The 17,423-nt window shown below is 34.5% G+C and overlaps 1 protein-coding gene across 3 annotated transcripts; it reads right to left on the bottom strand.

Annotated features, from left to right (window-relative positions):
- Window positions 255-7,690, bottom strand: LOC109718395 (probable sugar phosphate/phosphate translocator At1g06470). Of its 3 annotated transcripts, none has more exons than XM_020244623.1 (12): window positions 6,739-7,689; window positions 6,428-6,597; window positions 5,217-5,302; window positions 5,054-5,103; window positions 4,351-4,418; window positions 3,586-3,686; window positions 3,380-3,392; window positions 2,656-2,840; window positions 2,396-2,482; window positions 2,021-2,115; window positions 1,201-1,358; window positions 255-766 (listed from the first exon to the last, which is right to left on the bottom strand). In XM_020244623.1, the coding sequence occupies exons 1-11, from the start codon at window positions 7,164-7,166 to the stop codon at window positions 1,238-1,240; spliced, it is 1,404 nt and encodes a 467-aa protein (XP_020100212.1). In that variant the 5' UTR covers window positions 7,167-7,689; the 3' UTR covers window positions 255-766; window positions 1,201-1,237. The 3 variants fall into 3 exon arrangements, with proteins under 3 accessions (XP_020100212.1, XP_020100211.1, XP_020100214.1); XM_020244622.1 differs by having other exon boundaries at window positions 6,712-7,688; XM_020244625.1 differs by lacking the exons at window positions 255-766; window positions 1,201-1,358 and having other exon boundaries at window positions 2,396-2,454; window positions 6,712-7,690.

Below are 17,423 nucleotides of genomic sequence, written 5' to 3'. Positions count from 1 at the left end.
AACAAACAATTAAACAAATGCTTTGTTCATTAAATATTCTACTTAAGACAATCGCGGCGTAAAACAGAATAAATGCACTGCATGGTATATACACTCCAAAAAATTTTAATTTGAGGGGACTTTTGGGGGTACATTATGGAGCATGGCAGTTGGGACAACAAGTGGGCTATTAAGTAGAGATGTTGTGGGAGAAGCGTTTTATCCTTTGTAGAGAGAGACAACTATTTTGATGAATTTATTTATAACTGGATATGGAATGAAGAGAAAAGAAAATTATGATTTCCACCGATCGCATTACATACTACAAGATGACAAATACAGGTCCCCTGCCTCAAATATCCAGCTAAGCACTCCAATAAATCAAGCTATATATATCGAGCAATTTGAGAAAAATTACAAATGAAGCTTGAGAAATAAACAAATAATCGAAAGAATAGCGAACGAGTAAAACAAAATCACTCACATCAATATTATGCAGGCGCCGAATCAGTAAGTCCTCGTCTTTGCCTCGGACTCACTGATGCTTTATGCTGTGGCATGCTGTAACTGTATCGAAAATCTGAGGGAGAAAAACAAGATCTCGAAGCGCTCGAAGCGCGACAAGGAAGAGTATGAATGTTTTTTTTTTTTTTAATGACAAGTGGTAGTCGTGAAGCTATTTACATGCCATAATACTTCATCATGATGTCTCGAGAAAGGACTAGGCCCAATGTATGTGAACCATTTGAACGCACCATGACATGCGAAGATTTGATGGGCATCATTCCTGTTTAACATGGTTAAGAAATTAAAGAGGAAGTAAAATACCCGGTGAAATGAACGGCTAGCCCTGAAGAATTTGATTGCTTGCAATATGGTTGGTTATCTTTAACTTAGAACAGATTAGACGACTCATTGATCTATTTTCCTGCAATTTTATCACTGGTAGGCATTTAAACTGATTATTTTAGGTGATTATTTAGGAGAGGATGATACCGAGGTATCATTAGAAGTTTGTGTCGGTTCGTATATTTCTTGGGAAAAAGGAAAAGAGAAGGTAATATTTAATCTTTCAGATCATTATTTGATTTTAGAATTTCGAAGTCCTAATTTTCCAGCCCATCAACCTGGCATGAAGAAAATTATACTAGTAGAAATAAAAGTAGGTAAATATTCATGGCAAGACAGGTTGAGTGTTTATAATAAGCGAGGTGATCTTACCAAAGTGGTAATAAACGGATCCTGAAAATTGGTGAAATCACGAATCATCCTCTTGATCGTCCAGTTCATCAAGGATAACATATTTTGTGGCTCCATTAGAAAAGACAGGAAGCATTTCTTCGTTTTCCATTGGCTGGCCTTTCTTCAATTTTTGATATCTGGAAATGGCAACATATAGTTGTTATAAGCGTGAACTTTTAAGTAATCTTGAATAGGTATATGAGATTTGCCGTAATTCTCTACCAATGTATATTCACGTTGATCTCCATCATTTATAAAATAATTCTGGCCTAGATAGATTAGAGCACAAAAGGCGCACTAGTAAAAAATTCCACATTTCACGATGAAAAAGTAACATTGCTGGAAAATCTGAGATTACTGCTGAAGGTCGCATTAGTCAAAGAAAGTTCAAACTCAAGACCTTATAGCATGGATATATAATCATTAGAGTTTAGGCCACGATCGTCCTTCTCAAGCACGTGTCCATTGTGCATTAATTACAGGATAATTAGTGGCAACTTAATAAAAAAGACAACAAACAGATTGGTCTAACTAAAAATCATGGATCAGAATCAGCAATTAGTTAAAGAAGGATCTAATTCGATTTCAAAAATGTAAGATGTTAGCTAGCATGAAATGAGAAGCGAGGGCAAAGAGTTGACAAAATTCAACTTTCAGCTAAACATATTTGTAGGAAATTAGTGCATGTCAAAATCAACAGACAACATAATTGATGAATATAAAATTGCAGCTTAGGTTACCAATGTGTATGTATAATCAGCATTATTCCGCATACCACAAAAAAGATCAGTTCACTCACTTGTACCAGTTGAATAAGCTGACACCAAACATAATAGTGAGAAGCCCAAGGCCCTTTAACAAGGTAAATCGGTCATGGAAGTAAAATACAGCAACCTGAAATGCCATTGCATTAAACATGACTCAATGTGTAAAATAAGTTTCCAGCATTATCTGTCAAAGATTAAAAATCAAATAAAGAAAGAACAATTTTAAACTATTAGACAACCAGTCACCAAAAATGAACCACATGTAGCATTCATATGTGCGAGTAGACAACAAAGTAATATATGAAGAAACCAGGATATCTTTTGGAAAGTCACTGGTATATGGATGCCCATAAAAAATTTAATGATACTCAATTAGTTATAGTTAATATTTGCACCATCAGTCTTACCAGAATAGTGACAGCTTCCTTAACGACACCGGCTATTGTCACTGTAACTGCACTAGTTGCTGAAACAAGAATATATTCTGTTAAAACCTGCAATAAGATAATATTACATGAAAACTTTTAGGCAGTAAATGGGGAGGGACAAATATACAATAATAACAGATAACTATCAGCAAAAACCCCAATAGAGCATAAAATGGGAGAATTATCAATGTTTTGGACAAGCTGATATTCTAAATATTTAGCAAATATGCAATTATTACCATGAAAAAAGCTAAAGCTCCTCCAATAAGCATTAATAAGCAACTCCGAACGATATGCCATGGGCTATCGAAGTATACAGTTGTCTCAAAATCATGCCAAGGATCCATAGCAAGAGAAAGGATTAAAGTTGCAACAGCCATCATAGGAGTAACATAACTCATCAGGGTTATAGGATCCTTTAGACCTGCATTAATCAAAAAGAGAAATATATCAGAGTAATCTCAAGTTCTTCTATGGAAAGTTCTATGCAAATATTGACTTGATTAAGACAAGCCTATTGCATATAAGGGCCTCTTTGGCACAGCTGGAATTTCTGCATAGCAGCTGTTTGAGTGAACTGTCTGAAGAGAGAAATTTTCATTAAAATCTCTTCAACAGATTCACGCTGCAGCTGAAGCAGAAGCTTACCACCAATGCTTTTGCTTTCAAGGCTGATAGGGCCAAAATCCGACTTCAGCAACACTTGACAGGAAAACACCCAGAATTTTTTGTTAGTGAAACACCATGTTCCTGAAAGTTTCTGCATTTTGGAGTAGAGAAGCTATTCCTAAATCCAAGCCAAGACAAGTTTGAGGCATGCTTGACTTGACAAATGTGTGCAACCAAATAGGTTAAATAAGAGGGGCATTTCAAGAGGCATCAACTTTGCTAGGAGTTATGACACTTCATTTTTCTTTAAGCTCTAGTAAGGACAAAAAAATTGAGGCAGGACATAGCTCTTACCGTAAGCTTCTTTCTTCAATGGAAGTTTCCAAAAGCCACATAGAAGAAAACAAAGAATGATATCAGAATTAGTAGAACTACACAGGGAAAAAACATGTAAATTAAAGCATAATCAGCAATTAGAAAACTTAAGCGAGGTTCTATAACCAGAACCCTTAAGGGATTGATGCAGAGGAAAGTAATTTGAAATACTATTAGAGACTCACTTGCAAAAGGATCTGAGTCATTGACCATCGGAAACCTGACATAACAGCGGCAAGCATAACAAAAACAAATCCCCAGAACTCGAATTCTGTCTCCTTCGCAACTGGCAAGATTAATATCAATCAGAAAACCAAAGGGAAGATACCAAAATTTTGACTTTTAGAATGGTATCATGTACAACTATTACTTTTATGGATCATCATCCAACAACTGAAATGAGTGACAATTTGAACTTTAGAGAAAAAGAGGACAAAGAGGCAAACATAAGAATTAACAGTTAACAAGTACACAAGAATTGTTGAACAGGAAAAGATACAGATCAATTTCAGTTTTTGTCAGGTCTGAAACAATTAGTATAGTTGATTAAGTGATTAAGTGGTAATGAAGCATTATGAAGAAAGTGAACAAAAACAATTTTCACAAGCAACTGTAGCATCATTAGCGATTAGTAACATTTCTAACTTAGGGTGGTGTTGGTCAAATTTTAATCTATGTAAACATAACCAACCCTGGCAAACTGATACAATTTCACAAAATTCCACCTTTCATATGATCTTCACTTCTATATTGTAATTACAATGGGTGGAAACTGACAATTACATGGAGAAACAGTATTTAAGAAATGGCAAAACATGGATCAAACATGGTGTGATCTCATCAGCTCCAAATGTTACGATTAGCGTATCACCATATCATTACTACAGTAACTTTTTCAAAAAAATAGCATAGTCCAGATGATAATAGTTGAAGTCATTGAAATGATGTACCTGTCAGAAGGACTCCAAGAGAAATGATGATAATGATGCCAAGAAGCTTGAAACTAGGATTCTCCAACCTTACAAATTATAAGGATAGCTTCAGAACAATGCCACACATAAAATTTGCAAGGTGAAGAGGAATATGAGAGAAATAAACTCATATTATCAATCAAATCACAAGAAGGCATTCTTTAAAATTTCCAAACATCTGAAAAAACTTTCCAAACATCTGAAAAAACTATGTCTCATAAACAAGTAGAGGAGTGCCAACATCAACGCATTCGATTCTAACAAGATTAAAGAAAAAGGAAGATCGTAGTAGATGATGAACGCAGCAAATCAAAACATTAAAGGTTTTTGAACTTCAACAATTGTGATGATAACTATGAAGAGGAAAAACTCAACGCAAATTGATATTTGTAGAAAGAAAAGGCAGAAGAAAATTAACAGGACAACCTAGTATATCTAGTGGCTGTTATATCTTACATTGATCATGCATGTTATGTGAGTTTATTAGGTAGGTGTAGAGGGGTCTCAGAATTGTACATGAACAAAAACAAGTTGATATTAATGTAGTCATTATTCGTTGATACTCATCATACGCGCATTCAAAAGAACATGCTCTATATAGCTAGTTGTAAAAACTAATCAGGAAGAGAAAGGAAAAGTGAGGAGTTTAAGACATTAAGAGATCAAGACTCATGTCACTCACCTAAATGCAAAGGCAAATAACAGAAGAAATATCGGGGATGCAGATTTACACTGCAAAGATAACAGAAGGAAAAAAATTCCACATCAAAAGTCAAAAGTTTCAATCTATAATGTATTAAAGAAAAATTAGTAGAATGAGCATGTTTTTCTAATCAGAAACTAACCATTGTCGCAAATGTTACAGATATAAATACAAGAGAAGCATTGCTTAGGTTTATGTCTAATGCAGTTCCAATAGCTGTTGGTACCACTGCAGAAAAAATAAAGCCCATCTGCAGCATTAGCGGTTAGAAATCCTGGTAGTAAGATGCATTTGCATAAATCGAAATGCCAAAAATTAGAAACCATAAAGCTAGCTTTTAACACAAACTCTTCTGACCATCAGCTTCACCAGATTAATCAGACATTGATGAAGAACTATTTATGCAGGTATGCTACCAAAGGTACAAAGAAAATACCATAATTCTCAATTGTATAGACATCACATTTCAATGCAGCATACAGGTCTCTCCAAACAAAGGACGATGTGACATAGGCATCATATATTGATGAAGCCAAACTGGATCGACTCGGATTTGTACCACATCAGATTTGTATGAGTTCGTGACTTCGTGTTTAATCATATATTTTAATTTGATTGTCATTGTTCCAGTTCAGACTTCAGAGTTCTCCCCAGAAATCAGCTCATATGAATCCATACAGAGGTGTTAAAAGAAACTCTGCACTATGCAAACCTTACATGAAACACAGAGATCTATAAGCAAGCAGTGCTTAGTAATGTGGAAGATACAGACTTATTTTTCACATGCAGCACACTAATTCATTGCAAGCTCCACCGGAGTCAAGGTTGTCGTCAGCTTGAAACTATATAATATGCATATCATGCTTTTGCACAACTGCCACAGCCAAGTTGCATTATACCTTAAAACTTCTAACAAAGTAATTTGTAACTTCCGAAAGGAACTGAATAAAAGTTTATTCATGTCTCACTTCTATAGGCTAAAATTACCAAGCTGTAAAATGTTCACTAACAATGAGATATTACCATATTGGTTAATCTACTTGGCCAACAAATAATTTTGAGAACGAAGGTCAGCATTTCTGTGATAAATAGGTAACCAACTAGCAAGTCACATTGGATAGCAGAAATATTTATATTCCAGAAGGCATCAAGTCAACACAGTGGTTTTAAGCGATGTAGCCAATACTTAACCCACGTATTATAAATATATAGTGAATCATATGATTATGCATACCCCTGTTAACCCTCCAAACATTGTAGATTTCACAAATATCTCCTAATATCTAATTCCATGTTATCAAAAGAAATATTATTCATCTTCCAACAAGAAGAATCCCAAAAGAGAAATCATACCTCTAATGAAATAATCTTTCCATGACATTTTTACGCCATTATCAGGCCCTCTAGACTGGAAGCATAGTATGATCTTTGACAAAACAGCTTGCAACGTGAAGTGGAAGGTATTCATCAACAAGGGAGCAGGAAACTTCCCCAATTTCTCCCCTAAAAGCGTCTTATTATACCTAAATCAAGCAAAAACCCAGAAAAGAAAAAACATAAATAGCAAGGATGAAACAATCTCATTTACAATTATGGAATATAAATGATTTACTACCATACGAATCCAAGGCACTTACAGCGTCAAGCACGTGCTAAACGCGTACCAGACGAAGATAAAAAACAAGGTCTTGAGAAGCGTCGCCGCAGAGAGGGAGCTGTGCCCCGTGTGTTCGAGCGACTCGAGCTTCGCCATGGAGTCGCTCGTATGCAACCCTCCCTCCACATCGAACGAGACGACGCGTCTCCCCCTCGCGTTTCCCTCGGAGTGGGCGAGGGACCTCTGGCGAAAGTAGTTGGATCTCGGCGTGCCCTCGCCGTGGATCAGCGGCGCCTCCGCGCTCTCCGCCGCCGAGTTCCCCCCGATCCCAACCTCCTCCTCCTCGCCGCCGCCGCCGCCGCCGCACCACTGCGAGAACGACGGATCCTTCTTCATCGGAGATTTCTCCTCCTCCTCCTCCTCCGCCTCCATCGCCGCCGCCGCCTCTTCTTCTTCTCCTCCTCTCTCCTCCGTTCCGAGATCGGCCTCTCCCATCTGTATGTCTCTCCTTCTCACCTCTTTTCGATCTCAGATCAGAGTTTCTTCTTCAAATCATGAAGAAACTGGCCACGAGATCGAAGGCGAGTGGATCTGAGATCGGTTTGATTCGAACAGAAGCTCTCGAATCCGATTCTCACCCCCTCTCGATCTCAGATCGCAGCTCCTACTTCAAATCATGCAGAAACCGATCACAAAGCCGAACGCCAACGGATCTGAGGTCGATTTGATTCACAAACAAGCTCTCGAATCCTCCGATCCGATCGTCCGCTCCATCTCGCCTCTCCTCGATCTCAGATCGCAGCTATTTATACTTCAAATCCTGTAGAAACTGTTCACGAGATCGAAGGAGGAGAGATCAGACATCGATTTGATTCTAAAAAGGCTTGAAAAAGGCTTTGAATCCGACGATTTATGGTTTGATTTGGATCGATTCGGTTTCTCTGTCGCCTTCGCGGGAGAAGGTGGAGGCACAACGACACAGGAAAGAGGTAGAGAGTGCAAATACGGGCAGCGAGAGATGCACTCGGACGTTTAAGTAGATATCACATAAATACCCCTCAACTTCTCCTTATTTTTTCCGAGTATCTTATTATTATTTTAAGAATAAGTAAGGGTGCATGCATATACATGTACCTTTGCTTACACATAAATGTACCCCAATAAATTTTAAACATGGAGCCCTTGTTTGGTTGGGGGTTAAGGGGTGGAATAACCCCTTAACCCCCATTTTATTTCCAAACACCTCAAAAAATAGGTTAGCTAACCCCACCTAACCCTACCTCAAATAAATTATTCCGGGTTAGCTAATCCCACCTAACCCCATCAAACTCCAACCAAACACTATTTTTTATTCATAATAACTCACATCTTTCTTATCACATGTAATCCAACCAATCATTATCCTTCTTTATCAATCATTATCTTCTTATCCCACCTATCCAACCAAACACTATTTTTCATTATTCTAGATTAACTCCAACCCCCAACCAAACACAAAAAAACTTTAATCCCACTTTAACCCTGAACTTAACTCTATTCCTGGAATAGCTATTTTTTTCTTAACCCCAAACCAAACGGAGGCGAAGAGTTTTCACTGTACAAGGTCAAGTAAAGAGTACAGTAATACAGACAAATTGCCAAAAAGAAATTGTTTTGATGGAGAGAGGGAGATAAATTTATCCTAAATAATGAAAAAAAATAGATCCGACTAAACTTTGGCACATTTAATTTAATACCATCATCTTGACTACAAACAAAGTTATAAATAATTAATTTTGTTTATTCAGATGATTTTTACACTACTCTCAAAGCTAAGATGGTAATCTCAAATTATATTAAACTTTGAGTTAGTTCAAAAAATTTTCTTGAGTATGTACAAATGGCAATCCATATTATGGGATTTCATTCGACTCCTGGGGTATTCTTGGGTATCTATATCAATGCTCTTGTTGTATGTTATTAGATATTTACCAAGTACAAGGGATGTGTTATATTAATTTATGTGTTATATTAATTATTAATTATTATAATATATTGCATGCCTGAACCTTGTTGAGCACTATAAATTTATTTATTGGTCCCTCATTTTAGTTTATAAAATAAATTATTTATTTTCCGCTTTATTGGGGTTGGTGTGTGACATCTAATTAATGCAACAAAATCTGACTCTAATTATTTGTTCGCTTCTATATATATATTTCATTTGAGTCAGACACACTCTTTATCATAGATTAAATTAGTAATTATTGTTTATTAAACTATAGATCTAACCTGTTAGCATCTCTAAAAATTGAGAACATGGATCATGCAAGAGGTTTAATTAATAAAGTCCTAATGTAAGAGGACCAATTTGGTCCAAAAAAAAGTTGGTATTTGGTGATAGTGAAAGGAATATTTTAATACTACTTTTCAACAAAATAATTAGTGGTTCCAGTGGAAAACTTAAGCAATCCTCTTTGGTTTAATCGAACTTAGAACAAGACAACGCAATGTTTAGTTAGCTACTTTTTATTAAATTAAAATATTAGTTAGCATATCAATTGGGTGAGTGAGACTACTTTTTATGAAATTAAAATATTCGTTACCATATCAATTGAGTGAGGGACCATTTGCATGTCTACGTGTAATGAGCACGTGATGGGTGCATTGTAACATACAGTGGACAAGGATGGGAATTTATGTTTTGTTCATTATATTATATATATTTATTTGCAAAAGATCCACATGCAAACCCGGAAATTATTCTATCAGTTTTTTTTTTATGTACATTTTTTTTCACTTATGTTTGTTTTATTTTTTTTGGCAAATTTTAAAGCACCGCTGAATGAAATTCGACAAAAAAAAAAAAATGCATCTCAATAAATCAATTTGACAAAATTATGTTTTTGAGAATCTCTCAACTGTGGTTCTCATTTTCATTTAGGCTTTATTTGGTATTGAGATCTATCTAACGTTATTAAATAAAATACAGGGATATGTTTCTGCGTTCTCCAGTAGGACCATAGAAAATATATCATAACTGACTCATCGCATGTTTCTGTGTTCTCCAGTAGGACCACAGAAAATATATCATAACTGACTTATCGCGATATGCGGAACGCAATATTATGTACGAAAATAAACATGGTATTTTACTATCGTCGTTTCTCGCCGTACGTAACGCAATCTCCACGCATTCCCAAACGAAGCCTTAATAGAGAAAGGGAGACTCTTATGTACGTGTGAAGCTAAATTTTAACAATTTATTATTTATCATCAGATTTGAGGATGGAAGGGGGAGTTGGTTTTATAAGGGGTTAAGACATGTATGGTTTTTCCAAAAATATTTCAAGAAATAATTTTTTTTTAAAAAAATTAAACACTGATTATTAAAAAAAATAAAAAATAATATAATAAATTAAATATTTTGCCACGCATGAATCATAATTTGACTGAAATGACCATCTTGCCCCTCTCATATGTTAAAAAATGAAGGCCTTGGGCCAACAATGCGGGGCCAGGCCCATGATCAACTTTGGGCCCGGGCCTTAATTTTGAACCGGAGCCGGGTAAAGTCCGAAACAAATTTGACCCACCGAGATTTCAAATTCAAAAAGAAAATAAAATTAAAGAACACAATTCATTTGTCGTGGTATAGTAGCTAAAAATGGCAAATCCATATACAAAACAATAACACAATTCAAATATGATTAAATATAATACAAACGTACTAAGAGAAACCGAGATTAGAGTTGTACAAATTGTTAGATATAAAAACAAAAAGCATTCCAGATCCTATTGTAGAAGCAGTTAAATAAGTTTCAAATTCACATGACTAACGTGATCATCTAAAGCAAACACAATTAATGCGCAAGCCAAAATTGCCACTGTGTTTTAAATTTTCTCAAATAACTTTCACTGCAACAAGAGCAGGAGTTTGAAGCTTCCACTTTCAAGGTTCAGAATCTTAATTACTTCAACATTTTTGCTTGCTGTTGTGGTGTATATATATATAGTGTAGAGTTACTGTACTTTTGAAAGTATAAAGGAGTAAGTGTTTTTGATTTTTTGGCTCTTAGATCAAGAATTGTATGGTTGAGATGATAGCAGTCACCTCTAGTGTTGAGTAGTCTCCCTAAGGTTTAATGATTCCTCCGGGAGAATAATATTAATCCAATAATTAAAAATAGTCAAAGCAATTGATCCAAGGGCTAAAAAGCTCGAAGTACCAACTTTTTATACTTCCGAAAACACCATAGACGGACTATATATATATATATAGAGAGAGAGAGAGAGAGAGAGAGAGAGAGAGAGAGCTAGGTTCCTATACTATTTATAGTACCGGAACTCTGGTACTATAGTCTCGTTTTCAAACTTAGAATGTTCAAATTAACGATTCATACTATTAAAACTAATCTAAAGTATTTGAAGATTTTAGGAATAAAATTTTTAGTTTTTTTTTGACATAGTTTACTTTATGATCAAATTATTTCAAAATTATCAATTTTCAATGGCTAGTATGGCAAATTTGTAGTTTAACGGTGTAGAAGAATTTAAATTTATTCAAATTTTGATAAAAAATACTTTAAAATATCTAGATGAAGATCAACATCCTTGATCCTGAATTTAAAAGTTCTATCCTCAAACTTTAAAAATTGTTCAATTTCAACTTTCATTTTGACATAATTTTATTACTAAGTAAACAATGTCGGAAAAATAAAATAAAATTTTATTTCTAAGAAATTCATACATTCTAGATCATATTTAACGATATGTATCGTTGATTTGAAAATCCTAAGATCGAAATGAGACTATAGTACTGTAACTCCGATACTATAGATAGTAAATCGATAACAAACAAACACTTGGGGTGTAGTTGTTACATCTTGTTTTATCGTGAGCGACCTCAACAAGATTTATAATATCTAAATGTGCAAGAACATGCAAGTTTAAAAGTAGAGCTACCTCTCCTTTTCACCAAAAAGAAAAATATAGAAAAAAAAAAAAGCCAAAAAGGAGTAAGAGCAAAAGAGTTCATGTCCGATTTGATAGTGATGTTAGGATAGAGTTGTTCGTGGAAGTTTAAATTAACAACTTCGATTTATTAAAATTCGTCCAAAATATAACTTTCTTTTAGAAAAATTACAAGTTCTGAGTTAAATCTTTTTTATTTTTAATTGTTTTAGGAGCATGGTTTAGCTTCTGCCTCTCACCACAATAAAATTGACAAGATAATTAAAGAAGATAATTAAAATAAAAAAAAGAATCATCCTATAGAATTTAGGGAAAACTTCAAATACCCCATTGTGGTTCCACTCTTTCTCACTTTAGTGCCATGTGGTTTAGAGTGTATTAAGTTAGTACCCTATGATTTCGCACTTTCTCACTTTAATACCCTGTGGTTTAAAGTGTATCAAGCTAGTACCCTGTGGTTTTGCACTTTTCACTTTAGTACCATATGGTTTAATATTTCATTAAGAGAAAAATAAAATCACAGGGTCAGGGACGAAGCCAGAAATTAAGATTCGGGAGGGCCAAAATTTAGATTTCATAGAAAAAAAATTCGATCTCGGATAATAAGAAAAAAATTTGTCAGATTCAATGATAACGACAATATGTTCAAAAAGGAACAAGACCGTAAGAATTGAAGGAAAATGACCAAGAAATTCGAAAAAAAATTGAGACACAAATTTTGTTAAAAAAATTAATTTGGCCCCCTAAAATTAAAATTTATAATTTTTTAATTTTTATTATAAAGGACTTTTATATAATTTTAAAAAATTTAGGGGGGACCATGGCCACTGTGGGCCCCTCAATAGCTCTGTCCCTGCACAGGGTCCTAACTGATACAAAAATAAAATCACAGAGTACTAACTTGATACACTTTAAACCACAGGGTACTAAAGTGAGTACGAAATCACAGGATGCTAACTTGATACACTTTAAATTATAGGGTACTAAAATAAAAAAGTGCGAAACCATATAGGGGTTTTTGAAGTTTTTTCTAGAATTTATCTAAAATTATAATTTATCCGCATCATTGAGGAGGTTCCCTATATAATTTGAGACCTACTCATGAAGCAGGTAATAATTGAGAGCAATATTTTAGAAAGGTGATGAAGTGATATATTGTGGGACTTCATGTAGTCCAAGACTCCAAGTACCCACGACTCTTACCATAAAAGGAAACACCCAACCACAACAAAATATAAATGGAGAGAGAGAGAGAGAGAGAGAGAGAGAGAGTAAAATTGTTACTACCTCTTGCTGCAGAAAAAAATATATATATTTCTCATAATAAAATGTGGATTTTGCTATAAATAATTGCAGGTGAAAATATACTAGAAATAAAGCAACTGATTATAAGAAAATCAAACAGAAATTATTACATACTATTATATATAATCTATAAAAAAAATTGATAAAAGAGAAAATTTACAGACTAATTTTGATGGAAATGATATATAGTACGTACTTTGTTGGATTATTAACGATTAAATGTAAGATATATTTAGGCCTGAATTATAAACTTAATTTAATTGGACAAAAATAAGTGGGGGAAAAACAACAACATCCACCTCCCTCCATTAAATGTCACGTGCACCTTGCGCCGGCCATGCACGTAAAGCCGTGTGCTAATCTTCTGTTGACTTTTTATGTTGATTGAGGACCCCTCCCCGTATTTATGTCTACATCCCATTAAAGAGTTAACCCAAAATAAATAATAATAATAATAAAAAAGAGATTTTTTTTTTAGAGAAGGGTAACACACTACCCGCTTCATTCAGTAAGGACGTGAATTAGACTACATGGGTGAGGCAACAGGGCCTCGGAAAGAGACGAGACAAAAGTGTAATAAAAAAAAAAAAAAAAACCGCTAATCAGTCGGGCGTAAGTTTCATCCACAGCTTCGTCAACTGTTTGATCTTATAAGTACCAACTGTTGGGTCATACTGAGTCGCCCTGAAGATCACAGTATTCCTGAGGTCCCAGGTGGTCCACCAGCCAACTATAAGTCCTACGATTCAGCTGCTGAGGTCGAAGATTAAAAAAAAAAAAAAAAAAGATTGAGAGAGAAACTCAACACACCTCTCACCCCAACAGCCCCTTTCTTTTTTTTAAAAAAAAAGTAATTAGATTTCAAATTAATCATCTCAAATACCAATCATCAAATTTGTTATCATCCACATTAGGAATGGTCAGTAATACCATAAATTATTTAAAAAATAAAAGTTTTGAGTTATTGGAATCTTTTATCATTATCATAATTGAAAGAAATAATTGGCTCTAGGTTATTAGAATGAGTATCTAATTCTCAAAAAAAAAAAAAAGTAATTCAAAATGAAAAAAAATTATAAGTTCTTGATATCATACTCGTGGACGTGTTTCTTACCAAACTGTATTTATTACGACAAACGCACAAACGGAAACGAAATGACGAACACAAAATTATCAAACCACAAGCAGAAATAAAAGAACACAGAGATTTACGTGAAAAATCTTTTGCAGGAAAAAAACCACGGGCGAGGGAGGAGAGTACTTCACTATCAAAATGAAAGGGAATACAATGTTCTTCGGATTACAGTCGAACACGATCTCACGCCTCTAGGGCAAAAATGAAAAGAAAAGTCACAACGGGTTTTGGATCCGATCCTGTCTGCCCAAGCCCTCCGCTATCCACCACAGACATTTATTTTTCCTTCACAAAATTGTTTCCCAATTTGGTCGCACCGCGAAGCGGTCGGCGAGTCGAAAATCCGAACTTGAGTCGATAATCAATTTCGAGTCACATCTAACAGTATTGCCATTGCATTACTGCAATCTTATTTCTGCTCCAGGATCTCCCTCAATCTCTTACATGTGTCCAGAATTCGAAAGTAATTAATTTTGCTTACAAGATAAGTAACAAATATAATTAATTATGAGATAAATTAACAAACATAAACTTTTCTATCTTCTTTTTCCTCTACTGCCAAAATGTAGTGTTCATACTCTTGCAAAAGGAGGGCACTTATGTAATTTCACCAAATCAAGCCAATAAGCATTGTTTTCAATCTCCCTCTGACCTCTCTATTTAAAGAAGCCACATTCTACACCCCCTACACCACCAACATATATTCATATCCTCAGCTATAGAAACTCATCACTACATGCCCACCCCCTCTCTCCCTCTTCCTATATTGATCAACTCGAAACTCTTAGCCCTCCTCTTCATCATCATAGCCATTGGAGTATCCGCGGGGGGGCCGGAGCCCCCCTCGTCGTCTGCAGAAGCGGTGGTGAAGGCATCGAAGAGCGCGGAGTTGAATTCGAAGGATGCGAAGGCTTTTCGCGTCCTTGCAAGGCGCTGCATCCCGCCGTCCGGCCCGAGCGACAAGGGACATAGTGCACCAAGCCTCACAAGACGCCTCCTATAATTTTGGATCAACTATGTAATTTGCTATTACTATTTACAGGATAATATATAGCACCTGGTACACAGTTTTTTTTGTTTTTTGTTTTTTTTTTTTTTTTTCACATTTCTCTCTTTTGTACATGTGTTGTGTACTTTTATGTGTCGTATAGATTAATGTTGTATATTTGTATCAAAATATATTACTCCATAACTCATTGTGTTCTCTCTTTCTAAATATAGTTTATAAATGTGAAAAATTGCTCTTGCTCTTTTTTGTTTTGTTTTTTGGATGAGTTATTTGCTATATATTTCATGGTCATATATACATATTATATATATATATAGAGAGAGAGAGAGAGAGAGAGAGAGAGAGTGTTTAGGATTTAAGAGAGAGAGAGCACGCTAGGCTCTTATGCTTTTGAAAGTAAGAAAAGCTCCATACTTGTAAGTTGTTTTTGATGATTAGACGTCCGATTCAGCAATCGGCTTTGTTAGATATAATTTACGCTATTAGAACTATCTAGAAACCAAATTTTATAATTTTTTGACTTTATTTATCTAATAAACGAATAGTCTCAAAATAAACGGCTAAAAATAAAAATCTCACAAAAATAATAATAAAAAACTATAATTTCAAATCAGAAGTGTTGTTCTTACTATTGATGTTAAATAGAATTTTCTATTAAAGTTTCATATAATTTGAATTGTTCTATACCGTTGAACTTAAAAACATGCCAGATCAACCGTTAAAATAGCTATTTTTGAGATCTTTTGATTACTTGGTAAATGATGTCGAAAAATTATAAAATTTTGTTTCTAAATAATGTTAATAGTACTGTAAATTATTCTTAACGGAGCCGATCGTCGAATCAAATATCCTATCATCAAAAACAACTTATACATACGGAGCATACGTCCTCTATATGTATGCCCAGCGAAATTAACACTAGCTAATTTATCGATATATTTAGGGAGATACATTGCTTTAAAAAAAACAATAGCGTGAACTAATTAATCAGACCCTTAATAAATTTACAAATTAACAAGCTACCAACAAGCAACTGATTTAATTAAAAGAAAGAAGGAAACACATGAGTATTGTGTATTCATTTTTCATCCAACGATCAACTCAAAAGTGCACTCATTATTGAAGAGATCACAGCCGTTCATCAAAGATTGTGGGCCACTGCAACGTGATTCAAAGCGACCAAAAACAAAAGGCCCATTGGGCCCTCAATTGCTTTAATCTAGAGCCAATTCGGCCCAATTGAGCTTCTGACAGAAATGCTACATGAGTAGAATTATTTGGCATATTTATTAAGAAAATGCTCGCAGATAGATCATTATTATCGCCCATCCTAGGACTACTCTCGTCCTAGTACGCTTAACTCTCTTAATCTCTAAAGCCTAGCCACCACCCAAAATGTTTAAGCCGGGTTAAGAGTTTAGCCCTATTATATTTTATATATAGGACTAACTGAGGTCTCACATTGATGGTTGGTACTTGAGATTTCAAGTTCGAAGTATAGTTATTTTACATTTTCAACTAAGTTCATTTCTTAAAAGAAAATAGTAATAACTACTACCAAATATGCACGTATTAGCCCTCTACGCCTTAATCTACGTGTGGTTCACATTGTTTAGGTAGCATGTATCATCATAACTTTTCCTACTAACAACTAAAGTAAAGTTGTTGCTTAAACTAAAAGTTATCCTTTTTCTTTTTTTTTCTTTTTTTTCTTTTTTTTAGAGAGATAGATAGCACGCTACCCGCTTCGTTTATTTCATTTAGAAATAAACTTAGTTGGAAATGTGAATCAACTAGGATTCGAACTTGGGTCTCGGATACAAACCACCAAATCCTTTGTCACTTGCTCTAGAGACGGTCGGTAAGTTATCCTTTTTCACTTTGACTAAAAATAGAGATTTTCATTAGTAGAGAGCCTTTTTTTTTAAATACAAAAAGAATAAGCAAGCAAGTAGTAGAACATATATGGAACATTTAAGATTCATAATTAAATTAAATAGCCTTACAAAATTAGTTGAGTGTACATCTTGACTTGTTCTACTACACACGCTAACGATTTTTTCGATGGGTCAAAAAATATTAAAAAATATTTTGGATCAAAACTTCTCCAACACTACTATAATTAAGACACAAGAAAAACCGTTATATCATCTATATCTATATCTATATCTATATCTATATATTAATCCTCATAACTACATCCTATATGTACCTACTCCCTTAATTTGGAAAAGAATGAGACTTTTTTTTCTCATTTTTTTTTTCATTTGATTATTGTGTTGTAGAATAAGGTTTAATAGTTTTGTTGAAAAGATTATATTTTTTCTTATTATAGTTTTATTTTTTTAAA

This window comes from Ananas comosus, linkage group 12, assembly GCF_001540865.1.
Source record: "Ananas comosus cultivar F153 linkage group 12, ASM154086v1, whole genome shotgun sequence".
NCBI lineage: Eukaryota > Viridiplantae > Streptophyta > Magnoliopsida > Poales > Bromeliaceae > Ananas > Ananas comosus.
Note: the sequence above shows the minus strand (reverse complement) of the source record. Positions and strands in the feature narration are given on the sequence as shown.

Excerpts from the sequence above, each read along its gene's own strand:
- LOC109718395 (XM_020244622.1), bottom strand. The coding sequence starts at position 7,166 with ATGGGAGAGGCCGATCTCGGAACGGAGGAGAGAGGAGGAGAAGAAGAA. Across the intron at positions 5,303-6,427 it reads GAAAGATTATTTCATTAGAG|TGGTACCAACAGCTATTGGA; the intron begins GTATGATTTCTC and ends TTTTTTCTGCAG. Across the intron at positions 3,687-4,350 it reads TCTTGGAGTCCTTCTGACAG|TTGCGAAGGAGACAGAATTC; the intron begins GTACATCATTTC and ends TAATCTTGCCAG.